This window comes from Varanus komodoensis, unplaced genomic scaffold, assembly GCF_004798865.1.
Source record: "Varanus komodoensis strain SLA01 unplaced genomic scaffold, ASM479886v1 scaffold23, whole genome shotgun sequence".
In the NCBI taxonomy this organism is placed as follows: Eukaryota; Metazoa; Chordata; class Lepidosauria; order Squamata; family Varanidae; genus Varanus; species Varanus komodoensis.
Window position 1 is genome coordinate 1,288,545 of NW_025335627.1, and position 27,978 is coordinate 1,316,522.

Consider the following 27,978-nt stretch of genomic DNA (forward strand, 5'->3'; position numbering starts at 1 on the left):
GTGTGTCATACAAAGCTAGCCAATGCCTTTTATTTACACCCAGACTAGTCAGGTGTTGCATCAAGACATTTAATGTTAGCTGAGAAATGACTGACACAGCCTGCAGTGATTCATGGAATTGCAGGGGTTTCTTTTTCATTGTTGTGGTCACTTTAATTGCTGTTGGCAGTATCAGGGATCTCCCAGTTATCTGCTGTGTATATTCATGTGAACATGGGCTGGGAATTTAAAACTTGCTTTTTTTTTTTTTTAAATAGAAAAAGGAATAAATTTCCCCCATCCCAATCCAGACCTCTGTGTATGGAACTGGACCAGTGTAGAAACTGCTTAGTACTGGAGTTGAAATATATTTTGTAGTTACTAGCAGCAGTGGCCTTCATTACACCCAAAGTGCATATGCCATGGAAATACCTGAGGGGCCCAAGTTGTTGATCTTTAGGCAATGGTAACAGTGGGTTAAAAGTGTTGTAAGGTTACCACATAGCTTTTGTGGGGCTTAAGGTATCCTTATTTCCTATCTAGATAGCAGGCATAATTTTTCTTCCCCAGGAAAGTACATACATGTCTGACTGGTTTGGAGTTTTTAACCTACTGTGACAATAGGGTAGTGGAAACTAGGGACATTTGTAAAAGAAATGCAAACCAGCACCAGGACTTAGGCACAGGGAGGGTGAAGAAGCAGTTCCAAGGCCCAAATCTGCCATATGCAGTGAGCTAATTATAGCTATTAGGACATATATTCTTTGTTTATATGTTTATGTGGGGCTCCAGTGGAGTTCTTGTGTGGGCTGCTTTTTAATGTGCTCTTTTGAATTGATTATGAATTGATATTACCACATACAATCTCAGCCACTGATTTCTGACGAAGAGCAGCAGTATTTATACTGAAAATATAAGTACACATGTGTTAGAAAGGAAGGTAATGATAGGACTTCATCTTAGTGTTTTGCTTTGGGATTTTGTTTTTCTTTGTTTTAGAAGACACTATCATCCATTGTAGTGTTTACAGTGATTGACAAAATATTTGCCTAAACCGGACTGTAACTCCAAGGCAGTTAGATGTTGTTCTGTGCTTCTTAATGCAAGGAAAACCTTCAACATTTGGGAGTGTTGGTGCTTTTCTAGTGGCCCATTTAAAACACGAGTAGGCAACTTATGGCCCACAACTGGTTATACTAGCTTGGGCTAATTGCAGTCTTATGTCTAAACATCTAGAGAGCTGTAAGTTGCCTACACTTGATTTAAAACTTTAAGTGTGAAAGGAATTGCTTCTCTTGGGCTATAATCCTATAACACTGTCCAGGAGTAAGTTCTATTGAGTGCAGTGTGCCTTACTTCCAAGTAGATATTTATAGGATGTTACTGTTAATGCTCTAAAAAATTAAAGCTTTACATCTCGTTTACACTGTTTTGATGCGAAAGGCAGCAATGCTATTACATACTGAATTGTAAGGGACCTGTGAAATCACTGGAGATGCTGCTAAGGAAGTATGGATAATGTTGTTTATGACAACATTTGCCAGAAATGTAACCTGTTAAATTATTTTCTTTCATTCCATATTTCTTAGGTTGGCATTGGACCGGGTGTTGGTTTCAATGTTAATATGGCATTTACTGGTGGTCTTGATCCACCAATGGGAGACACAGAATACTTGGCTGCTTTCAGGTAATTCACAAATCACTGTGCTTTTTCTGGAGTTAATTCTGTCCAAGTTAGACGTGTACCTTCAGAGAGAGAGAAAGTGAGTGTGTGTGTGTACACACATTCTGTCTTTGCACATCCTGCCATTCCAATTCAAAGACTCCTTTCTGACAACTGAAATATATTAAGTTCAGTGCAGTCCATTGTGCAGTTTTGCGTAAGAAAAAGATTTTCAGTTTGGTGTGAGAAGGCATCCAGCAATGGGTTATGTCTTGCCACTGCCCAAGAAACACAGAATCATATGACTGAGATTGTTTCCTTAGTACCAGTGATCTTGGGCTCCTCTAGTTCATCACTGTATTTTACTAGAACAGAGCTGTCTCCTTTTCCTTTCATTTTAAGCTTCAGATTTTTCTTCCTTAAACCAAGGATGGACAATTAAAGTTGAGTAGGAGGCCAAATGATCCCCCAACCATGGGCCAGATTATGTCAAAAGGGCACGGTCATTTGATCTCTGGGAAGTGCCGATTGGAGAAAGCCTCTGAATAGCTAAACCCCTTGACCTACTTTGTGCCTTGTGATGCTTTATTCTTACCTAGTGATACTATGGTGCGAGCAAACTAAAGTGGAGTGGGATTTTTCCAATCAGACAAACACACACAAAGTGTTTTACTCCAGAAATGACAAGCTCAGAAGAATTGGAGTGTCTCTAATACTGAGGCAAGATGTAGCACAGGCAGTCCAAAGCTGTGATGCAAAATCCAGCCAGATAATATCAATCAGAATTAATGGGAATGCTATTAATAGAAGCATCATTCAAGTCTATGCTTCAGTGACAGATGTGAGGAAGAAATTGAAAACTTTTATGCAGGTGTTCAAGAGGAAATTGATAACACCCCAAAACAATATATGCTGCTAACCCTGTGTGACTGGAATGGAGAAGTAGGAAACAACCCAGAATCAAACATGGTAGGGAAATTTGGCTGAGGGGTAAGAAATTAAGTAGGAGAATCAACCCTAGCCTTAACCCTAATTCTGTGAAGCCAACAACCAGTTCATTGTAAGCACACACTTCAAACAACCCTTAAACAATTGTATACATGGACTTCACCAGATGGCCAATACAGAAATTGAATAGATCATAGAATAGTAGATTTGGAAGAGGCCAGAGGCCACTGGGTCCAGCCCTCTTCTCAGTGCAGGACTCCAAAGTAAACCATCCGTCTCAGCTGTCCAGTTGCATCTTGAATGCCTTTAGTGTCGGAGAGCCCACAGCTTCTCAATAAAATGGCTTCCATTGTTGTCCTGTTCTGTCAGGAAGTTTTTCCTGATACCTAGCTGGAATTCTGTCACTTGAGCCCATTGTTCTATGACCTGTACTCTGGGATGATGGGGAAGAGATGTTGTCCTTCCTCTTTGTGAAGCTTTTCAGGTACTTGTGAAGTGTTATCATATCATCCCTCAGTCTTCCCAAGGCCAATTCTTTCCGGTTTGTTTTTAGTCCCTGGATCATCCTTGTTGCCCTCATCTGGACCCTTTCTAGCTTGTCTGCATCTTTCTTAAGCTGTGATGCCCAGAACTGGGCACAGTACTCCAGGTGAGGCCTAACCACTGCTAAGTAAAGGAAATCTAGCACTTCACATGGTTTGGAAGTGATGCTTTTATTAATGCAGCCTAAAAGAGCATTTATAGCCACATCATATTGTTGACTCACATTCAGTTTGTGCTCTACAGCAATTCCAGGATCCTTCGCACTTGCAGTATTGTTGAGCCTAGCATATTCCATCTTGTACCAAAGTATTTGGTTTCTTTTTCCTAGGTGCAGAGCTTAGCGTTTGTCCCTATTGAATTTCATTCTCTTGACCTCAGCTCAGTGCTCTTAACCTATAAAGATCACCTTGAATCTTCTTTCTGTCCTCCAGGCTATTAGCTATCCCACTGAGTTTTGTATCATCTGCTAATTTGATATTTGTTCTATACTCTTCCTGATCCAAATAATTCATAAATTGTTGAAAAACACTGGACCCAGAACTGAACCCTGCAGTACCTCACTTGTTACCTCTCCCCAGCTTGAAAAGGAGCCATTTTGAATCTAATTCTTAGCCAAATGTGAATCCACCTGATCACACAGAAGACTGAGCCAAAGAAGAAATTGAGCACTTCTGCCTTTTCTTTGTTATCTGTTATCGTTTTGCTGTCCACACTGAGTAGTTGAACCCTTGTTCCTTTCCCTGTTTTCTTTTTAGTTTGAACATACCTGAAGAAGGCTTTTTTGTTGCTTTTAGCATCCCTCACTAGCCTCAGTTCATTCCTAGCTTTAGCCTTCCAGATGCCATCCCTGCAACTCTGTGCTACCTTCCTGTATTCTTTGTAGCCCTGCCTGCCTTCCAATTCCTATACATGCCCTTTTTGTTTTCAGATCATCTCTAACCTATTTGTGAAGCCACATGGGCTTCCTCCGTGGTATACTACTCTTTTTCTTTGTTGGAATTACTCTTAATAGTGCCTTTAGATTTTTTTTTTAAATCCTCATGCATCATGGACTCCTTTTCCCTTTAAAGTGGCTTGCCATGGGACTTAGTTTGTCATCACCCTGAATATGTTAAAGTTTGCTTTTTTTGAAATCCAGTTTGGCCACATGTAGTTTTAGCGTTGTTGTTGTTTTTTTAATTGAGAATTCAAGTATGGCGCATGGTCACTTTCCCCCAGAGTTCCCATAGCTGTTTGCTAGGACTTTTCTGTTGGTCAGTATCAAGTCAAGGATAGCTGTTCCTATCTTTTTGTTGGAGGAAGTTCTCGGCAACACATGCTAGGAGTCCCTTGGAGGGACTGCATTTGGCAGAATTTCTCTTCTAACAAATAGTGGGGAAATTGAAGCCCTCCACAACAATTGCATAATGCCTCTTTGAAATACTGGCAATTTGTTTCTCAAAAGTTTCATCCTCATCTTCTGCTGGGACTAGATTCTAGCCACTGTGTTCCTTTTATTCCTTGCTCCATTCATTCATTCATTGTTCATTTGGGATATTTCTAGCCTGTCCAATCATTCTGCATCTCTGGACAGCTCACAACAGAATCAATAAATACATATTGTGTATTTGTGTATGATAAATATAAATATCATAAATAACCCAAACAATAATAAAACTAACCCATGACTGAAATAAAAATAATTAAAATCTGTTAATCATAAAAATATTGTGTGAATAAAAAGGTCTTGACCTGGCACCAAAAAGCATATAATGATGGCACCGGGCGGACCTCTCTAGGGAGCGCATTCCATTTATATTAATGCAGATGCTCTCAATGGGGCTCCTAAGCTCATCCTCCTATATTTCTGTGCAGAGATAGGTAACTTTAACATATAGAGTGACTCCACCTCCCTTTCTGTTCCTTCTGTTCTTCTTGAACAGGTTATGTCCTTCAGTTGTTTAATTCCAGTCATGGTAGTTGTCCCACCAAATTTCAGTTCTACCTATCAGGTCGTATTCACTTTCCTGTATTTAGAATTTGATTTCATGCTGTTTGCTTCCCTTTCTCTGAGCATTAGTATATAGACATTGAAGACCATGTTCTTTATACCATGGCTTTCTTTCAACATTTTTTGGAAGACTATTACTGGGTATTGTAAAAGTTACTCTCTTGTGGTGTGTAAGCTTTTGTCTATTGTTATGCCCAGGTGTACTTCTCACTCCCCTGTAAGATTCAGTTTAAAACCCTCCTGATAAACTTCTTCATGCTGTGGCCAAACACATTCTTTCTAGTCCTTCTAACATGCAACCCATCCCTTGCCAGCAGTCCATCTTCCAGGAAGTGGTCCCAGAATCCAGATCTCTCACATCAGCACCACCTTTGAGCCAGGCATTTCCCTGGAGTATTTTTCGTTCCCTATCTATTCCTATTTCAAGAACTGGAAGGGACCTCAACGCACTTGGCTTTCCTCCCTAAAGCTTCAGAGTCTGAAGTGATTTCTTCCAAGCTGCACTCAGCAGCGTCATTCATTTTCCCATGTAAAGGAAGAAAGGGATATGTATAAGTAGACTGAATGAGACTTGGCAAGCTTTCAGTTATATCACTAAACCCTAACCCTAATCTGCCGTCCAGGGAGCCAGCACACCTGACAAGTCCATGGGTCTTCATGACACACATGCGTTTCCATCCCACACTATATAAAGTCTCCCACAACTAACATTCTTCTCTACTTCTTCTTGCAAGCCTTGGTATCATTGCCACTACTTAGTTTAACCTTCAGCCGTTCATTCAGTGTTGCATGGGATGACTTTTAGTACTTCCACTGCAGGCTGCCCTCCAGCCTCATCCTCAAGTAACTGAAAGAGGTTTCAAAGTTCCACTGTGTCCACTGGTGCAGAGTATCTTCTAGTTGTTCTGCACTTGTCACCCTTTTCCAAGGAGTTTCCTAGTTATTTCCCTTTCCTTTAGGATTCTCCTCTTCTGTTCACCTTGCTATTATACTTCTAGCTCCTGTACTACTCCTAGTTGATGCAGTCCCACTGCTCTGTCTAAAAACTCTTCTTCACGTTGTGAGTGGACACTCACTGCTCTAGTGTTTTCACCTTTTCTTTCAACAAGGCTACCAGCTTGCATGTGTAGGCCACGTATGAGGCCATGTACGAGACTAGTAGACCTTGGTTGTGCAGATGTTGCATGGCAACAGTTCTGGGGAGTCTTCTCAATACATTATTTCTGCTATGTTTTTGATTCTAGCTTCTTGTTCTAACAACCCATGCTTTCTTCTATTTTTCCCTGAAGGTTAACAACACAATCCTATCTGTAAATAGGAAGGTGTTACATGGCAGAAAACGAAGGGGCGCGGGGGGAAATGCAGAGGAAAAAAGGAAAAGAAAAAATATTAGGGACCTACCCCTTGACCTCTGCCACCAAAGATTATGTAATTGGAATTAAAAGGTGGAGAAACTGTATTCTTGCTGCTGGAACAAGACCAGTAGCAGACTGCAGTAGTGACTATCAGCATTTAATTTCAAACTTCAGAGTCAGGCTAAAAAAAGATCACCAGCAGAAACAGTGCCAAAATATTACTTGAAGAATTTAAAGTCCACCTAAAGAATAGATTTGCATTGCTCAACTTAATTGACCACAAACCAGAACAACTGTTGACTGAAACCAGTGACATTATTATAGAAGAATGCCAGAAGACAATTCCTTTAGCAACACAAAAGAAAGAGCCTAGATGGATAACAGAAGAAACAGTCACAGTTGCTAAGGACAGGAAAGAAGCAAAAGAAAGAGGTGACAAAAATAGGGTCAGAATCTTGAATGCAACTTTTCAGCAACCAGCATGCTGAGACAATAATAACTATCACAACAGTGATTGCAAAGAAACAAAAACATAGAAACACAGAAACAGAGCAAGTCAGAAGGCGCCTCCCGGGCCATCTAGTCTGACCCCCAGCTCCTGCCAGCTCCACTCATGACATGCCTACCATGTGCATGTCTAGCCTGTTCTTGAACACCCTCACTGACGGTGCTTCAACCACCTCCCATGAAAGCCCATTCCATACCCTTGGGGACCTAACTGTCAGGAAATACTTCCTGGCATCCAAATTGAACCTTGGTTCCTTGAGCTTGGCTCCGTTGGAGCGTGTCCTGCATTCCTCTGCAGGGGAGGTCTGTACCCACCTCCATATGACATCCCCTCACATACCTGTATTTCAGCAACAGATCCCCTCAGAGTGTCCTCTTCTCCAGGCTGAAGAGACCCAGTTCCCACAGTCTCGCCTCATACAGCTTTCCCTGCAATCCAGCCACTTTCTTTATGGCCCTTCACTGCACTGACTCTAACCTGGCTATATCTTTCTTGTACTGTGGAGCCCAGAACTGAACACAATATTCCAGTTGTGGGCACACTAAAGTTGTATACAGTGGTAGTAATACCTCTGTTGATCTAGAAACCATGTTTCTGGCTATGCAACCAAGGGTGTCATTCGCCCTCTTGCTCACAGCGTCACACTGCTGACTCAAGTTCAGCCTGCAGTCAACCAGCACCCCGAGGTCCCTTTCACAAGTGCTGCTCTCCAGCTACTTGTCCCCTAACCTGTCCTTATGACACCCATTCCTATGCAACAAGTTCAAGGCCTTGCACTTATCCACACTGAATGCCATCCTGTTGTCTCCTGCCCACTTCCATAGTCTGTCCAGAGCCTTCTGGATCCAGAGTACCTGCTCCTCAGTTGTGGCCACTGCCCTCATTTTAGCATCGTCTGCCAATTTGATCAGCAGACTGGTCACCCCTTCTTCCATGTCATTGATGAAAAGATTGAACAGGATCGGTCCCAGGACAGAGCCCTGGGGGACCCTGCTTGTCACTGGCCGTCATCCTGATGATTCCCCACTAATGGTTACCCTCTGCTTTTGGTCAGTAAGCCATGCCCTAATCCATCAGACAGTGCATTGCTCTATCCCAAAACTCCTCAATTTCTCAACCAGGATATCATGTGGCATTTTGTCAAAGGCCTTGCTGAAATCCAGGTAAACCACATCCACTGTGTCCCCTCCATCTAGCCACCTCAAAACCTTGTCATAGAATTCCACAAGGTTCATCTCGCAGGACCTGTTTTTGTGGAAGCCATGTTGTGTGGCCGCCAACCTCTATCGAGGGTTGCAATTATGAACCTTTCCATTGTCTTTCCTGCTATGGACATAAGGCTAACCAGTCTGTAATTCCCCATGTTGCCTCTACTACCCTTTTTGAAAATTGGGACCACTGACACCACCATCCAGTCCTCTGGAACTTCACCTGTTCTCTACAAGGCCTCAAAAATGGAGGCCGGGGGCACGAGAGAACCCCTGCCAACTCTCAAAGTACTCTCAGGTGTAACCCATTCGGGCCCGGTGCCTTTGTAATGTCCTGTACCCTGAGGAGCTCCTTGATTTCTAGGGGCATGACTCTGATCTGTGCCCCTAAGTCCCCTGCCTCATCTGATCCCCCATGCGGATCTCCCACGTAATGTTTTGAGGAGAACACAGAGGCAAAATAGTCATTTAGCATCTGTGCCTGTTCCCTCACAACAGTCACTGAATCCCTTTCCTCCTTATTAAGTGGTCCCATTGCCTGTCTCCCCTTCCTCTTGCTATTTACATGTTGATAGAAGCCCGCTTCGTTGCTCCTGATATTCTTTGCAAGTCTCAGCTCATAATCAGCCTTAGCCTTGCAAAGAATCCTTCTGCAACAAGGCTCCTCCTCCTGGTATATCCTGTTATCTATTTGCCCCAGTGCCCATTTCCTACGGAGGTTCCTCATCCCTCTTACTACCTCCTTTCTCATCCATGGCAGCACTCTCCTTCACCTCCCCACCTTACTAACTAGAGGTATTGCCAAGCCTTGCATCTCCAAAACTTCCTTTTGAATGCCATCCACCCCTCCTGAACTCCCTTGCCTTCCAGTACCCTCTCCCAGGAGACTTTCCCCAGTCTGGCCTTCAGTTGGCCATAGCTGGCCCCCTTGAAGTCCCAGCTTCTAGTACTTGACCAGCTGCACGTCCCCATTCCCCTGATCTCAAAGTAAAGAGCTCCCCTAATCTGCACCCCATCTATTAGCTCCTACCTGTTGCTCACAACCAAGTCAAAGATATTCTCCCGCCCCCCACACCATCACCTCTCGGACCCTCTGCATGAAAAACCCTCCCTCTATAGTGTCTAGGAAATGATGTGACCTGGTTGTCACCACTGAGTGAGGCTCCCAGCTAATATCCAGGAGACTGAAATCTCCCATAATTACTGTGTCCCTCCCCCGAGACATTCTTAGAATCTGATCTGTCAGGACAGCCTCCAGGGTCTCAAGTTGACCTGGAGGGCGATAACATACCCCCACTGTCAGGTCCCTCTCCCTGTCAGAACCCCTTAGTTTCACCCAGACTGCCTCTACCAGATCCCCATCTGTGCTTCATTCTATCGCACTGCATCCTATCCCTTCCCTTACATATAAAGCTACGCCCCCTCCACTCTTACCCTTCCTGCCCTCTCTAAACAGGTGATACCCCTCTGTGTTTACATTCCAGTCTTGCCTTTCATCCCACCAAGTTTCTGTGATCCCCACCATGTCATACCCTCCTATACCCAGGAGGACTTCAAGCTCTTCCTGCTTATTACCCGGGCTCCTAGCATTGTTGTACATGCATCTCAACTCCTTCCCATAGCTTCCTTTCTTTGGGATTCCCAGCCTCCTCCTTCCTCCCAGCTTCCCTGATACCTAACCCTAACCCATTTCTAAGCCGAAGAGCCAGAATTGTCTGAAGATGCTTCCGTGCTCATGTGGCCAGCATGACTAGATGCTTTTGTGCACGGAACACTGTTAACTTCCCACCAAAGTGGTACCTATTTATCTACTAGCATTTGCATGCTTTTGAACTGCTAGGTTGGCAGAAGCTGGGGTGAGTAACGGGCGCTCAGTCTGTTACACAGCACTAGGGATTCAAACTGCTGACCTATTGGTCAACAAGCTCAGCATCTTACCTGCTGAGTCACCATGCCCCATCCTATACTTTATAGACTATAGCAAACTCTTTGTGAGGATCACCACGAGAAAATATTAGATGGTCCTGATCACTAAATTAAGATATCCAGATGATTGTTGTTCAGATGTTGAGTTATGTCCAACTCTCTGTGACTCCATGTACCAAAGCACTCCAAGTCCACTGTCCTCCACTGACTCCCAGAGTTTGCTCAAATTCATGTTTGTTGCTTCGATGACAGTATCCAACCATCCCATCCTCTGCCATTCCCTTCTCCTTTTGCCTTAAATCTTTCCCAGCATCAGAGTCTTCTCCAATGTGTCCTCTCTTCTCATTAGGTGGCCAGAGTATTTGAGCTTTAGCTTCAGCCTCTGTCCTTCCAATAAGCAGTCAGGGTTGATCTCCTTTAGGATTGATTGATTTGATCTCCTTCCAGCCCAAGAGATGTTCAAGAGTCTTCTCAGTGCTACAATTTGAAGGCATCAATTTTTTGGCTCTCAGCCTTCCTTATGGTCCAACTCTCATAGCCATACATTACTACTGGGAAAAGCATAGCTTTGACTATCCGGACCTTTGTCGGCAAGGTCGTGTCTCTGCTTTTTAGTATGCTGCCCAGGTCTGCCATAGTTTTCCTCCCTAGGAGCAAGCATCTTTTAATTTCATAGCTGCAGTCACTGTCTTCAGTGATCTTGAAGCCCAAGAAAATAAAATCTGTCATTTCTTCCCCTTTTATTTTCTGGGAAGTGATGGGACCGGATGCCATGAATCTTAGTATTTTTAATGTTGAGTTTAAAGCCACTCTCATCAAGAGGCTCTTTAGTTCCTATTCATTTTCTCTCATTAGAGTGGTATTGTCTGCGTCTGAGGTTGTTGATATTTCTCCCGGCAATCTTAATTCCGACTTGTGATTCATCCAGCCTGGCATTTCACATGATGTATTCTGCATATAAGTTAAATAAGCAGTGTGACAATAATACAGCCTTGTTGTACTCCTTCCCCAATTTCCAGATGATAGCATACTACTTACAGAAAGCAGCAATGACTTGAGAAACCACAAAAGCAGGACTGCAGCTGAATATTAAGAGACAAAAATCATGACCACAGAAGAATGATAGAACTTTACTGTTAATAATGAAGAAATTGAACTTGTGAAAGATTTGGCATACCTCAGCTCAGTCATCACTTCAAAGGGAGACTGCAGCCAAGAAATTTATTTATTTTATTTACATGTATTTATAGACTGCCTATAATTGCCGAGGCCTTCCTAGGTGGCTAAATGTGAAGACTGAGACTTGGAAGGGCAGCAGTGAAGGAACTAGAAAAATTATCATCAAGTGTAAGGACATTTCACTAATGATCAAGGTCAATACCATCCAATCCAGTGTAATCCCAATCACAATCTTTTCAAATGAGGGAGATGTTTAAGGAGTGATTCAGTGAAGAGTTCCCTAAAAATATATACAAGAGACTTGGGACAGAAGAAGGCAATGTCCCACGAAAAGACAAAGAGATGAAAAGATCTTCCAAACTATTCTGTTCTCCTTTCATTCCAACAAGAGGGCTTTCAAAAGATTTTTTCGCTGCAATTACTACAGTTACCACAAATCAGCCTGAGCCTACTCCACATTCCAAACCAGTACCCAGCCATCCTATTCTGCTAGGTGTTGAACCTCCTGGTCCAGGAATCACTGTTTCATTTTTCAGAAGGACACAGTAATTCTTCAGCCAGAACCCCCCTTTATCCCCAAGATGTATGTCTTCATCCATGAAACACAGGAATACATCCCATCCCCTTTTGCTCCAAGTCCTCTCCTATCTCCAAACATGCATGACAATGAGATAGATGTCTGCAGAGCTCTTAAAATTTATATTGTATGTATGGCAGCTGTGAATTGCTCCAGTTCTTTGTTTCTTTCCACGCTATTTCTGTGGAGGGAAAGCATGTTCTGTTCTTGCCATGAGATTCAAGACTTGTATCTGTAAGTCCAACAAGGTTCAATTGCTGCTGACGCTATCACAGGTCACTGTACATTCCACTCACCTGGGCAGCCTTTCCCTATAATGCTTCTCTGTTTCAGATTTGTGGAGCAGCCACATGGTCCCACCCAGACAAGCTCAGTAGGCACTGCAAAATAAATGTGTATGTCATCAAAGAGACAGTACAGATAAGTATTTCTTCTTTTAGAAAAAGGGTATTTTAATAGGTATTTCCTAAGACTCAATATTTCCTGCTCTCCTAGTCAGATTAGCTGTTACACATCCCATTATTGGATATTTTCTCACATCAAACTGAAAATAGAACATTGGTCAATTCATGTGAAGGTTCCTTTCATTTTGGACAGAGACATCCAAACCACACTGTAATATAGCTCACTGAGTCTTCACAGAACTTAAGGCTAAGCTCTTTCATATTCTTTGGGTGTTGGTACTGTCTTTTATTGCTGTCCTAACCTGTCAAACTTCTGGGACAGGTTCCTAATGCTTCCTCTGTCTCAAGTTTAGCTATGGGACAGAACTGGGGAAGGAGCACAAAATCACTAATATAAATGCAAAATCTTGGTCATGCAAGCTCTGGCTTTCCTGGCAATAGGTAAATTTAACTCATTTTAGGGCACCTCTCTGACACCAACCTGAAGGAACTTCTTTTTTTAAATTAACAGTATTCCATTCTGTATATATTCTTGTTTTATGACCCAATTTGTATGCTGCCTATTTTACCAGCATCAGTAATCACACTTGATTTCAATAATTGTTAAAACTTTGGCTCTTAGTGAACTTGCTTTACAGGCTGGTAGAATGACCACCATAAAGTTACAGGCAAATGATTTTCTATACCCATCTATATTTGGTTCTATATGACTTACGTATTCCTTACTTGCTACTTGTTGCTATCATGTTGGATCACTTTGGTCTCATTTCTTGCTATTTTGATGAATTTAAGTCAGTAGGACATCCTTTGTTTACAGAATCTGTAAACAGATTGGATGAAACACAATGCTCAGTATCATAATCATAAGTGTATTCACTGAAATTTCTTCAGAGGGAAATTGCAATGCGCAGCATAGGCTTGATCCAGAATGCAACTGCAGTCTTTAAAACAGAGCATTTGGGTTTCCATGGGTTAAGTAGATTATATAATCCAGATGTCTTCTAGTCTTTGAATGGAGGCTCCTAATAGGATTACTCTAAAGATACTGAGTTAAGTATCCTCGGTTTCTGTCAGTATCCATAGAATTTACACTGGAGCTTTGATTTATGTTTAGTTACTATTCTAGTACGCTTTTGCCCATTTGTCATGGTAAATGGGCAAAAATTGTGGACAGTCCTATCCTTCCTCCTGCATACTGCAGTATTATTGTGCAGTTTGGAGGTTTTGTGAAAGTACTTTTCATGAAGTAGATTTCCAGGTTGTATGTATATAAGTACTGTCCACTTTTCATTTCTAATATAATTGGAAGGCAGAAGAATTGTGCTGCTTAGATGGCTGTGGCATCCTGCTCATCTTCAGATACATAAGTTACATGGAAAAATATGCCACCCTAAATATGCAAATCTTCCCATTGCATTCCCTTTACAGTGTTATTGAACCAGGTGTTCAGTACATGTCTTCCACACAGATCAGGGGGCAAGAATTATTTATTTTAACCCAGAAAAACTCATTGTTGCCATGGGAAAAGCAAACAGGACTAGGATATATTTGTTCTTCCTTGTGGTCTTTGTACAATCACACATATGGGCTTTGCCATGGAGCACAAGGCCTCAATTGGAGAGAAACTGCCAGCGCTCAACATCATGGAGTGGGCAGGAGCCCTGGTCTGCCTCTTCCAGAAGTCCGGATAATGGGAGGGGGCTTGGTTTCTTTTCGACCTCACACAAGGTCATATCACCATCAGAACCTCCATTGCTCTAGCTCACATTTTCCCTTTTGTTCTTCTCTACCCTCTCTATGTACTAAAATAAATAAATCTCCTGTAAAGGGGAGAAGGAATAATTCCTTATTTCTCCCTTCGCACAGCTTTCTAGCCGCTTTCTCTTTTGACTGCATGGCCAGCACCTCATACTCCAACCGCCTCCTGGCTGCAGACAATTTCTGCTGCACCCTTACCTCATGTCTCCTGACCATGGCTAAGAAACTCTCCCACCAAGGGTGCCGCACGCCCTACCAGGCTCACGAAGGAAATGACCACCACTGCTACCTCACCAGCCATGGCAGATCCAGGCTGCCCCTAAACTCAGGCTGTGCCGCCAAGACCACCACGCCTCCAGATGCACCGCCACTTGGTGGCTGCCTGGATCACTGGCCAGAGTGCCTTTGCCACCTCTGCACCCCCCCCCCCCCGCCAGTGTGCGGTCCGCCGCCTGGGCCACCCATTTCAACAGGCCACCTTTACGCGGTGCACAGCCTGACTGCTGGAGGACTTCAGGGGTTGCTCCTCCTCTCCCAATGGGGGTGGCTTCTCAGCATTAGCCTACGCTGGGCACATGCTGCCACCATCTAGGCTGCTGGTCAGAGGGAGAGCCCCTCAACTCCTCCGACACCTCCTTGGATCTTGGCTGGGTCAGGCAACCAGTGATGCGCCACTGCCTCAACCATCACCCCGATACAGTCCGACCTACCTCCTCTCACCTGGACTGGCATGATCAGTGTCACGCATGCGCACGCTCCCTCAGTGCCAAGACTGTACTAACACGCATGGTGCTGAGGAGGACCAGCACCTCCCGTTGGAGTGGCGTCTGCAGGCCCACCCTTCGATGGCTGCTTTTATGTGCTGCACACGCGCTCACCCACATGAGGAGGGCCTGGGCCACAACTCTGGCCCTGCTGGCTATCTCCAGCTCCACTGCTGCAACCGCATCTCACCGATGGACATGGTTATGCCCACAACCAGGCCAGTTGTCGTCCCCACTCCTGCAGTCCTCTTCAGCCTCAGCGCTGCCATTCTTCAGCACTGCTTTGCCCAACTGGTCCCCTGCTTGGAGGATGACCCCAGCTTTCAAGCCTTGCACCAGGCAGAGCCTGAGATTGACCCTGTCATCTGCACCCCGTCTCCAGGGCACCTGAGGCTGGTATCCACCCTTTGCCTGTTGGCCCTGCTGCCCATGACCCAGCTGTGCTAGAAGTCCCCCCCCCCCCCCACTGGAGCATTGTCCACATCATGCAGAGTGGGCTCCACCCATGAGGTGGCAGACAGATTCTTCTGCTTTTTCCATCAACTCCTCCCCGCAAGGTCCAACTCTGTGATAGTGGTACCCATGTAAGGGACTGCCGAGAGGGCTAGTGCACTGCCTTATGGCCCAGCTAAGAAGGAGTTTTCCGCCTCCTCCCTGCCATTCAACTACAAGGCCACCAGGGCCAGTGCCAGTTTTCTCCTGGGTAAAGATGAGATCTATGGAGGAGCAGCTACATGATGACCTCCACGATGCAGCCTACCTGCTCCACACTGAGATGGATAAATTGTCCAGGTTTCAAATAGAGGTTGCCAGACACCATGTGGGCCATGAAGGCAAGGCACTGCTGGCAGCAGTAGCCATATGCCTGCGCTCTTGGTTGCAATCTGCGGGCCTTCCCCACAAGGCACCGGCCTGCATCGAGGACCTGCACCTTACAGGGAAGATCATCTTTAACGCACACACCATGGAGAGTATGGACTCTCTCCACAAGCGCACTCCACTCCAGGTGCATGGGTTTTACACACCAGCAGCCACAACGTGCGTGGCTTTTAGCTCTAGTCTTAGACCCTCTGCAGAGGTGTGATGCTCAGGCATGCCAGAGGCTCCCACCCAAGTGCCAGGACAACAGGCACAGGCACTGTCTGTGGTCCAGGCAGCCGCACCCCACAGGGTCCCTAGTACACAGCTGCATGCACCACCAGGCTCCATTCCTCACCACATGGGAGAACATCACCTCCAATTCCTGGTTACTCTCCATATTTGGTAAGGGCACATAATGGAATTTTTATACCCTACCACTGCTGGGCTGCATTAAAACCGCACCATCCTCTCCAGCATTGATTGACAGTAAGGGCCTTACTGTCCAAGGAAGCAACAGAACAAGTCTCCATGGACCTACACAGGGGCTTCTACTGCTGTACTCCAGTTTGCTGGGGATCTCAGACCACTGCCGGACCTCCAGGAGTAAACAGATTCTTCACCTCCAAGAGTTTCAGGAGGGTTACACTACAGGGCATCATACCCCTCCTTATTCGTGGGGCTGGCTCACCCCTATTGATCTCACAAATGCTCATTTTCATATACCATTCATCAGGCCTGTAGGCATTTCCTCTGTTTTCTGCATTGGCTAGGATGTCTTCTAGTTCTTGATCCCCTGCTTTAGTCTGGCCACCACCCCAGGTCTTCACCAAGTGCAGGGCATTGGTTTGTGCCCATCTCAGGCTCTTGGATGCCCAGGTTTCCCCCTACCTGAATGGCTGGCTCCTGCCAGTCCCCTCAGGGGAGGGCCACCTGTGAGGACTTCATACCACATGCATCTTCCTACAGGTCCTAGGACTTCTACATGGGTGAATTTGTTCTTTCCTGCACCTAGTGCATCCTTTCCATAGGGGCTCGCCTGGACTCCACCCTTGCCAAGCTGTTCATTCCACAACCACGGGCAGATGCTCTCACCACCCTGGCCACTCTGGTCAGGACTGTGGTGCACTGCACCACTCAAACCATCCGGAGGCTTCTAGGCTTCATGGCCACCACGTCAGCACTGCAACTTGCATGGCTCCAGATTAGATCTCTTCAGCTTTGGTTTGTAGAAGCCCTCACCATGGGGCCGCACACTACCACACTGTCCTTGCCTCCCACTGCGAGACAGCCCCTCCAGTGGTGGAGTGACATTGGTAGCCTCACCATCAGGGTCCCTTTTCTCCCCTCCGGATCAGTCCATCACAGTCACAACTGAAGACTTGAACATGAGTTGCAGTGCGTACTGTGCAGATACCTGTGTGCAGGGCCCCTGGGCCCACAAGAGCCACATCTCCACTTCATTGTCCTTGGGATGCTGGCAGTGTGCAAGGCTCTCACCTCCCTCCAGGCTTCCCTAAAGGGAATCCACCTTCAGAGAGCCACAGAAGGCACCACTGTCAGGTATTATCTGAACAAGCAGGGCGGGACGCAATCCACCTGCCAATCAACCCTCACATCCACAGTCTGGGACTGGTGCATTAAAAGGGGCATCACCATAACTTCCATTCATCTCATGGGTTCCCGCAACACACCAGTGGTCATCCTGAGTTGCATTACCTCCACTCCATACTAGTGGGAGTCAGAAGCCAACATCTTCCATGACCTACACGAGAGATGTGGTTTTCCCGGGGTGGGTCTTCTAACCCCTCCCAAGAAGTTCTGGTCCAGGACAGGATGGGGGACTGCATCCCTGGGGGATGCCTTCTGCCTAAGGTGGGAAGGGACCTTGTTCTGCCCCTTCTCTCCATTTCCCCTGATCATGAGAGTCCTATCCAAGACCCAGAGGGACAGGACAGACGGCATGCTGATCATCCCAGGGCGGTCAAGTCAGCCCTTGCTGTCCCCCATGCCTCACATCTCCAGACACTCTCTTTTCTTCCACCCATCACTTCAGCACAACCCCCTGTGGGGTGGGGGCTGACTGTTGTGCTCAGACACCAGGGCTGCCCACCTGGCCATTGGAAGGAGCACCCGGTGACACAGCTGTCCACATCCCTCCCACCAGCAGTAACCTCTATCTCCACACCACTTTGAAGACCTCCACCCACAAATCCTATCTCACAAAGTGGTGTGGGGGGGGGGGCTTCACTGAGTTCACTTGATCAAAGGGCCTTGACCCCTCTCATGTCCCCATTGAGCACATCTTCTCTCACCTCCAGACCCAATTTAGTTCATGCCTCTCTCCTCTTCCCCGAGGGTCCATCTCATGGCCATCTCACTTATCCATCCACTTATCCAGGGTCCTCCATCCTCGCACACCCCCTTGCCTGCTGGTTCCCATAGGCTGTTGGACCCTCTCCCCTCTGGCCTGACCCTGCCCCTTGCCCTGAAAGATTGCTTTCCCCATGGTCATCACATCTACTTGCTGTGCCAGCGAGCTAGCCGTGCTACAGTTTGACGCCCCATCCCTCACCTTCCACAGGGATAAGGCTGCCCTCTGCACAGACCTGCGTTTCATGTCAAGGGTCACCTGCCCTTTTCCATGTCTACCAGAACCTTGTCCTCTCTGCCCCCTTACCCACCCCAACCACCCCCAGTAGAGGTAACTCCATGATGTCTGCAGAGCCTTCACTGCCTACAAGGACTGGGCTCAGCTGCTTTGACACTCCAACCACCTGCTCATCTGCTATAGGACCAAGCAGAGGAGAGGTCATCTCTGCCCTGAGGCTTTCTAAATGGGTGTCCTGCACTGTCTCCTGGCTACGAGATGGCAAGGTTTGACCTCCCAGCATGCCCCTGCGTGCACTCCTCACGCGTACAGGCTCGCTTACCACCCTTCCGGCTGGTATCCCGCTGCAGGAGACATGCAGAGCTCCTGTCCTGCCCCATCAGCATTTGTGTTGGCGCTCCTGGTTGGATGCTCTAGCCAGACAAGGCCACACATTCGGCAGGGCAGTCCCCTCTGCAGTCCCCTACTGACGACAAACCCTCTGCCAAGAAGGGAAAGCTTGCTAGCCACTCATATGTGAGTGAGATGCAGAGACCACGAAGAAGAAAGGCAGGTTGCTTGCCTGTAACTGCCATTCTTCGAGTAGTCATCTGTACATTCACACAACCCGCCCTCCACCCCGCTGTCTGTCGTCAGCCCAGCTGACCCCTCACTGCTCACCAGGCACTGGGGGCAGCTGCTATGTCTATACCTGTACTTCTGCCATGCATCACGCTCTCATGCCTGAAACAATGTGATCTCCGAGGTAACTGAGGGACTGGGTGGGAGCCCCTCCCATTTTCCAGACTTCCAGAAGGAGTGGGTGGGCCCACTCTGTGATGCTGAGCTCTGGAAGTTTCTCTCTGATCAAGGCCTTGCACTCAGGCAAAGCCCATGTGTGTGAATACACAGATGACCACTCAAAGAATGACAGTTACAGGTAAGCAATGTGCCTGTACTCCTTCATAGCGTTGTTTTCTGTCACTTTCACCAAGGATCAAAGGTTAGCATGCATGTTTTTCAACCCAGTTTTATCCTCATTTCTAAGAGGTTGTTCAGACAAGATAGTGGCTTGATTTGCACCTCACAATAAACTATGCAGAAAAAAAGCCACAATGGGTTGATTAATCATGTACTGCCCTACGGCTGTGGACAGAGGATCCGGCATTCAACAGCTTGCCCTATTACCCACCTTTGTTTTGCGCACTTCCAGCATGTATCCCAGGGGCCTTGTGATAGAAATCCTCTATACTCCTGCTGTGTTGAGATTCTCCCTCCCCAACCTTTTCTGGTTTGTGAAGCAGTTGCATTGGTATATATATATATATATATCAGATATCCTGTGAGGGGCATACCTTACTTTAAAAATAGGGTGACCGCAAGTTTTATTTATTTTTCTTTAACACTTAAAGCAAGTCCAAACATTGCTTGCTACCAATTAAACTGATGCGGGGGTTGTGGGGGGACCAAAGGGCTCCACCTGTTTCAGCCTGAGGACCAAATTTCATTTCAGGGACTCTGTTGGTGGCTTCATTTCAGGTAGCTGGGCCAAAAATTGCTAGCTTATTGATGATTTAACTGTGAGTAACTAAGAGGCATTTCAGCCTTTCAGAATGAAGGAAGACTTCCAGAAAAATCCAGGGAAAACGCCAGCTTAAGTGTTAAAGGGGGTTTGTGAGGAAACACAGTAATGTTGGAGAAGGCCAACTAGAATGTGCTGTGCAGAAGACCTCCTCAGACAGAGAGCTGGTCCTGAAAGACTGATAGTAAAGATAGGAAACCACTGTTCAGCTTCTCCCAACTTTCTTCCATGTTTCTCGCAGCAATTATTACGGCTCTATTGACAATTCTGCTAGTCTCTACCTAATTTAATACAAGCAATTACTGAGCAGCACTGTAGTGTACATTGTGAATTTTTATTTATGAATTGGAATTTTTGCTTTGCTTAATCCTTTACTCATGGACGCCCTTTTAACTTACTGAGGGCATGCAGTTGTCATCATTGCAATAGCTCAAGAAGCAAGAGGTCAGTTTAGTGTATTTAGAAAGATAGATAAGTTATTGGAAGCTTTTTGAAGTGGTAGCTTGCTGGTAGAATTGTCTGTATTTTATTGTTTACTAATGCAGCCATCCACAGTATGAATAGCTTTGTCCGGATCAGGCTGGTCTCCTGATTGTATACCACTTATACGGCTTTGTATGTCTTACATAAGTTGTTAATGCCTTTTCTTCTCCAAGTGAAAAATCTTGCTTTTTAAAATTTCAAGATCAGGAGCAATTAAAACTTCTTCCAGTATCTGCCTCCCTAGGAAACTACATGACTTTCCCATGCTGAGCTGCTTTATATATGCCAGCATGGCCCTGTCCTTAACCATTCATTTAAGGAAGGTGCTGAACTTTCAAAAGTAGAATAGGAGATGAAACATGAAAAGTATCATGTCACGTCCTGGTCAATATGATTTTCCTTCCTGGAATTTGAAACTTGGTAGCAATTCGTAAAAAGTTCAACTAGAAAACAGCAACTAGAAAACAAACTGAACACTATACTCTGCTGGAAAGGTCAAAAGAAAGTGGTACAAGAACACATTGAAATGTGCCTCTTTAGTGTAAGACTTGGTAAATTAGCTTTACCTTTTTTCCCCTTTCTTGGAGATTTAGAAACATAGAAACAGGGCGAGTCAGAAGGGGTCTCCCAGACCATCCAGTCTGACCCCCGCCTCCAGCCAGCTCTGCTCATGCCTTGCCTGCAATGTGCACACCCAGCCTATCCTTGAACCCCCTCACTAATGGGAATTCAACTACCTCCCGTGGATGCCCATTTCATACCCTCGGGGTCCTAACTGTCAGGCAGCACTTCCTGGCATCCAAATTGAACCTTGGCTCCCCGAGCCTTGCTCCATTGGAGCATCCTGCCCTCCTCCACAGGGGAAAACAGAACTCTACCCACTCCATGTGACACCCTCTCATGTACCTATACATCACCAACAGATCCCCTTGGAGTCTCCTCTTCCCCAGGCTGAAGAGACCCAGTTCCTTCAGTCTCACCTCATACGGCTTTCCCTGTAATCCAGCCACCATCCTTGTGGCCCTACGCTGCACTGGCTCTAACCTGGCTATATTTTTCCTGTAATACAGAGCCCAGAACTGAACACAGTATTCCAGTTGCAGGTGTACCAGAGTTGTAAAGAGTGGCAGTAATACTTCTCTCATTCTAGAAGCCACATTTCTGGCTATGCAGCCAAGGAAGGGTGGTGTTCGCCTTCTTGACCGCTATGTCACACTGCTGACTCATGTTTAGCCTGCAGTCAACCAGCACCCCAAGATCCCTTTCACAAGTGCTGCTTTCCAGCCACTTGTCCCCTACCCTGTACTTATGACACCTATTCCCATGCCCCAAGTGCAAGACCTTGCACTTACCTGCATTGAACACCAACCATCCTGTTATCCCACAACCACTTCCATAGTCTGTCCAGATCCTTTGGATCCTGAGTGCCTGCTCCTCAGTTGTGGCCACTGCTCCCACTTTAGTATTGTCTGCAAATTTGATCAGCAGACTCATTAGCCCTTCTTCCAGTTCATTGATGGAAAGGTTGAACAGGAATGGACTGAGGACAGAGCCCTGGGGGACCTCGTTAATCTCCGGCCACCATCCTGATGATTCCCCACTAATAGTTACCCTCTGCTTTCGGTCAGTCAACCATGCCCTAATCCATTAGACAGTGCTTTGGTCTCTCTCAAAACTCCTCAATTTCTCAAGCAGGATATCATGTGGCATTTTGTCAAAGGCCTGCTGAAATCCAGGTAAACCACATCCACTGCTTCCCCTCCATCTAGCCACCTCAAAACCTTGTCATAGAATTCCACAAAGTTTCTCTGGCAGGACCTGTTTTTGTGGAAGCTATGTTGCGTGGCTGCCAACCTCCCTTCTCTATCAAGGGTTGCTAAATCTCTTGCTATCATGAGCCTTTCCAATCCTCTGGACCCTCACCCGTTCTCCATGAGCCCTCAAAAATGGAGGTCAGCGGGTGCGAGAGAACCCTCCCAACTCCCAAAGTACTCTGGGATGTAACCCGTCAGGGCCCGGCCCCTCTGTAACATCCAGTGCCCTGAGGAGCTCCTTGATTTCTAGGTGTGTGACTCTAATCTGTGCCCCTAAATCCCTGGCCTCATCTAGTCCCCCATGCAGATCACCCCCCATCCTGCTTTGGAGAGAACACAGAGGCAAAATAGTCTTTTAGCATCTATGCCTGTTTTATCACATCAGTTACCAAATCCCCTTCCTCCTTATTAAGTGGTCCCATTGCCTGTCTTCCCTCCCTCTTGCTATTTCCATGTTGATAGAAGCCCTTTTTGTTGCTCTTGACATTCTTTGCAAGTCTCAGCTCATAATCAGTCTTAGCCTTGCAAAGAATCCTTCTGCAACAAGGCTCCTTCTCCTGGTATACCTTTTTGTCAACGTGCCCCAGTGCCTATTTCCTATGGAGGTTTCTCTTACATCTAATTCCTCTTACCACCGTTTTTTGCACAAAAGGTCAGTCAAGTAAGAAAAAGATACAAAGTTTGCAACAAGAAAAAGGGAAGTGTGATCCTTGCGGGAGATTCCCTGTTGCACAAGATGGAAACACATGTATGCAAGAAGACCCTTGGAATCATAAGGTGTGCTAGAGCAAAGATCAATGATATAAGTAACAGACTACCAATGCTCATATATTTTACTGATAACACAACCCACTGACACATATCCCTTCTCATTCGTATGGAAACTAATGCCACTACCAATAGGAGCTTTGAAGAAATTATGTCAGACTTTAAAACTTTAGGGAAGAAAATTAAGAACATTGGAGTCCATATAATTTTCTCCTCAATCTTTCCATTTGGCGAACAGAAGAGGAAAAGGACGGACGGGTGGGATACACCACGTGAATTCCTGGCTATGATGGTGGCAAGGCTGTGAGAGATTTGAATTCTGGAACCATGGGCTAAACTTCCTGGAAGATGAAGTGCTGGCAAGTGATGGGTTGCACCTTCCAAAGAAAGGGAAGAATATACTTGCCCACAGTGTGAAGAAGCTTATCAGGACGACTTTAAACTGAATTCTGCAGGGGAGGGCAATTTACATCTGGGCACAGTATCAACTGACAGAAGGATTATGCACTGTAACCATGAAAGAAATTCTAGCTGGGCCTAACACTAGTCTCCCAAAAGCTGTAGGAACGATGCTAGGGAATAAGTCACATGGCCTTAGATATATATACATCTATATCCAAAGTATGGGAAACAATATGAACTCTTAGTACACGAGGGCAAACATGACTAGATAAGCATATCTGAAAGTTGATGCAATGACTCCCACAAATGTAATTCAACCTGCCAGGTACAACCTGTTCAAAAAGAACAGGAGGAACAGAAAAGAAGGTAGAGTTGCACTTTATGTTAAAGATTCATATCTCTGTGAAGATATACAGAAAGAGGAGACTGGCAATCTCATCAAGTATAACTGCATAAATGGAAAAGGGAATTAAAGGAGTTGGAATCTACTGTCATCCATCCAGTCAAGGATAGGGCAAAGATGAAAGTTTCAATAAACTTCCAGTACTTCAATGAGGCATGATGTTGTCATTATGGGGGACTTCAATTTCCCTGATATCTTTTGGCAGTCAAGCTCTGTCAAACATGGCTGCTCTAATAGATTCCTAATGTGTTGCTGATAATTCCCTCCAATGCAAAGTAGGAATGAGAGGTACGGCTTTACTCGACCTGATCCTAACCAACAGGGAAGACATAGTGGACAAAGTAACAGCTATGGGAACTCTGGAGGAAAGAGACAATGCCTTAAGGGGATTCTCAATAATAAAGGAAGCTAAAGCCAAATGTAGTCACACATGTACACTGTATTTCAAAAAAGCCAACTTTAGCAAATTCAGGGTGATTATAAGCAAAGCCCCATGGCAAGCCACTCTAAATGGAAAAGGAGTCCAAGAAGGATGGGATATCTTCACAAGAGAAATGCTTAAGGCACAACTACAGACAGTTTCAACATGGAAAAAGAGTAGTAGGCAACAGAGGAAGCCCATGTGGCTTCACAAAAGGCTTACAGATGATCTGAAAACAAAAGGAAGGTACAAAGGATGAATGCAAGCAAGCAAGTAGCAAGGAACTGCAGGGATGATATCAGGAAGGCTAAAGTGATAAATGAACTGAGGCTAGTGAGGGGAGCTAAGAACAACAAAAGAGCTTTCTTCAAATATGTTGAAAGCAAAAGACAGATGAAAAAGAAGGGAGCTCAACTACACACCATGGATGGAACAATGTTAACAGATGACAGAGAAAGGGGAACTCCTATTTTGGCTCTGTCTTCTCCCAAAAATAGAAATACAACCCTCCTGATGAAGGTGTAGTACAAGCTTGAAGGGGCCCGATGGCAGCCCAAGAGTGAAAGGCAAATGGTTGAGGATCTTCTCATTGGGCTAAATGAGATCAAATCTCTAGGGCCTGATAAACGTCATCCCAGAGTCATAAAAGAGCTAACCAGAAGAGGTTTCAGAATGATTATCATCTTTGAGAATTCATGGAAAGCAGAAGTACCAGATGACTTGAGAAGGGCTAATGTTGTTCCTATCTACAAGATTAACCTGGAAGCTACAGTCCAGTTAGTCTGACATCAGTACCTGAAAAAATTCTAGAGCAAAGTATAAAACAAACAGTCTGCAAACACCTTGAAGACAATGCAATAAATGCTAGAAGCCAACATGGATTTCTTAAGAACAAACCCTGCCAGACAAATTTATATTTTTGACTGGGTGACCTCCCTGATGGACAGTGGGAATTCTGTGGACATAATCTGTCTGGTCTTTAGCAAAGCCTTTGATAAAGTGTCCCATGACATCCTGATTACCAAACTAATGAAAAGTGGACCAGATATGCAATCATTAGGTGAATCCACAATTGGCTGCAAAATTAAGAGTACTCATCAATGGCATGTTTTCAAACTGGAGAGAGGTGACAAGTGGGGACTGGAGGGTTTTTTCCAGGGACCTGTCCTCTTCAACTTTTTTTTAATGATTTGGATGGGAAAGTGCAAGGAAGGATAATTAAATTTGCAGATGACACAAAGGTGGGTGGAATAGCAAATAGCTTGGAAGACAGAGATAAGATACTGGGTGATCTGCATAGTTTAGAATGCTGGGCAGAGAACAACAGAATGAGATTCCAGAGGGACAAATACTAAGTCCTTTGTATCACTACAGAATGGGGAATACTTGGCCCAACAATACTGCAAATGAGAAGGATCTTTGGGTTGTTCTAGGTCACAGGCTAAATGAGCCGACGATGTGATGCAACTGCAAAAAGGACAAATGCTATTCTGAGATGCATGAACAGAAGCATCACTTCCAAAACATGTGACATACTAGATCCCCCATACCCAGCATTAGTCAGACCTCACCTGGAGTACTGTGTCCAGTTCTGAGCACCTAAGTTTTAAAACAAGATGTGGACATCTTGAAAGGGTGCAGAGGAGAGCAACAAGGATGATTCAGGGACTGAAAAGCCCCATGAGGAAAGATTAAGAGAAATGGGCATGTTCAGCCTCAGGCAGAGAAGACTGAGGGGTGATATGATAGCACTCTACAAGTACCTGAAAGGCTGTCATGATAGGAAGGACAATATCTCTTCTCTTCCATTCTGGCATGCAGGACACAAAATAACAGACTTAAGTGAAAACAAACCAGATTTAAATGAGAAACCAGGAAGAATTTCCTCACTGTCAGAGCAGTACGAAAATATGTGATAATCATCCTGCTACCTTTGGGCACCAAGAAACTTCTGGGCATCTTTTAGCAAAAACCTGAGATTGATGGATTGCCTTCTCTATTTCCTTTTTGCCCAGGTTTCTTTTTTCAGTGCACTGTTACTCCCTGGCTTCCAGTCTTCTTTCCATTCAGTCCTCAGCTTGTCCCCTGCACCCCACAAAGGCTCCCATCCTTAGGTTCTGTGTGAGGTTATAATTCTAAACAAATGTGATTATTTTCTTTTCTCTCACCCTCTCATCAAGTGGACTATTGCTTTGCAGAAAGCATCCTTGAACTTCATCAAGTTCTCAGACAATCTGTATCAGAAACTTGGCTATCAGAAGCGCAATATAATAACATCACTGGCATCATATAAATGCTTTTAAAATGGATTAGATTAAGTTTCCCAGTTTGATGTAGAGAAAGGAAGATGAATTCCATTTTGCCTTAGGATAAATGCAACTTCAGATAAGTGAGTACTAAGATGAAAACCCAATTAGTTGGATCCAGTCTATCATGCTTTAGTCCATTGATTCATGGACTAAAGCATGACTAATTTGGTCTTTGAGATGTCATTCTTGCTATATGCCATCTCTGAGTTATGGCAACCCTATGAATGAAAGCCAAATGCAATATCCTATCCATGTCAGTCCTGTTCAGTTCTTGTAAATTCAGCATTGTGCCTTCCTTTTTGGAGTTAATCCACATACCTACATTAATCCAGAATGGTATTCAGTTAGGTGTCATAGCCATTTTATTGAGTTTTGCCTTTCTTTTTTGGAAGTTTTAAAATGATTTTACAAGTCTTCATTTTTGATTTGATATTTTAAATACAACTATATTTCTGACTTTACTACAAGCTAAAGCATTCCAAATTCAAAGTTATTGAAATTTTTTAATGTGACTCTCTCAGCACGGCAAGTTTGGGTCTTCTTCCAGCACTCCTTCCCTGTATAAATAGGTACCTGAAGCAGATAATATAACAGTGGAAGGGAGCATTCAGGGACAAATCCCTGTTTGTGCTTGGGGTGTCTAGAGCCCAAACATATAACAACTGTGACCTTGGTTGTGCAGCTCTGACTTGACTGTTCTACATATTGGTGTGGAAATTGGAATATCTGAGGAATGGAGGATTCTTTGTTCCTCTTGAACCTCTTGCATCTGTCACCAAGAGCAAACCATGTAAAAGGTAGCAGCAACAGCAGTGACCTGGGTAAGGAGTCCCCACCCTGTGAGAGACTAGAATTTGCCCTGACAGCCCTTTTTTCAGGTCAGGGTTGTTGACCTCTAGGGCATTTTGTCTCCCACAGATTCAGTAGCAGTGGGGCAATTGGAGCATCTGAGTATTGATTCATGGCAGATTTTGATATACCATAAGCCCACAGGCTTAATCATCTATGGTTATTTCCCAAGTCTTCTAATTTTAACAGCAAGGCTAGTGTGGTTTTAGATAACAGTAACATTTTCTGTTTTTGTGATGCTCAAATCCACAGCTTTATTTAATATTTCTGCCATTTCCATCAGCTTATAAGACACATCAGAGATCTTATACTGTAGTGGCTTAGTAGTGGATGGTCATTCAGTAGTGAAATTATATCTGTGTTGTTTCAGTTGATTAGCTGTCTCCATCATGGGCTCCCAACTCAGTCAACCCTTCCTTCACAGGTCTAACTGCATTGTGGGGCCATCATCATTTTCCAGGGAGGCAGAACTAGCTTGACTGTCCTGCGCCCCAAAGTAAGATTTTAGGTTCCTTTTTTTCAATGGGCGGGATCCCTTGTGTATGCTTTTACAGTTCTTTCTCCATTTGCAACTGCTCTGTTCTCTAAATTTTTCTGAACAGGATAAAGAAATCTAGATCTAGTGTGCCATCTTGACTTAATGACATTGCCACCCGTGTGTGGTTACAGTTGAACTTTTAAGTGGAAATAACGACTT

The 27,978-nt window shown here is 45.0% G+C and overlaps 1 protein-coding gene across 14 annotated transcripts in view; it reads left to right on the forward strand.

The window, feature by feature from the left end:
• The window catches only part of HDAC4 (histone deacetylase 4), a 261,456-nt gene that overhangs the window by 201,290 nt on the left and 32,188 nt on the right, over positions 1-27,978 (forward strand). For 13 of the 14 annotated variants that reach the window (XM_044431666.1, XM_044431663.1, XM_044431675.1 and 10 more), the window contains one exon: positions 1,569-1,666. In XM_044431666.1, the coding sequence (XP_044287601.1) occupies positions 1,569-1,666 (98 nt within the window). Of the gene's footprint in view, positions 1-1,568; positions 1,667-27,705; positions 27,778-27,978 lie in introns of all 14 variants that reach the window. The other variant, XM_044431678.1, reaches the window with a different exon arrangement.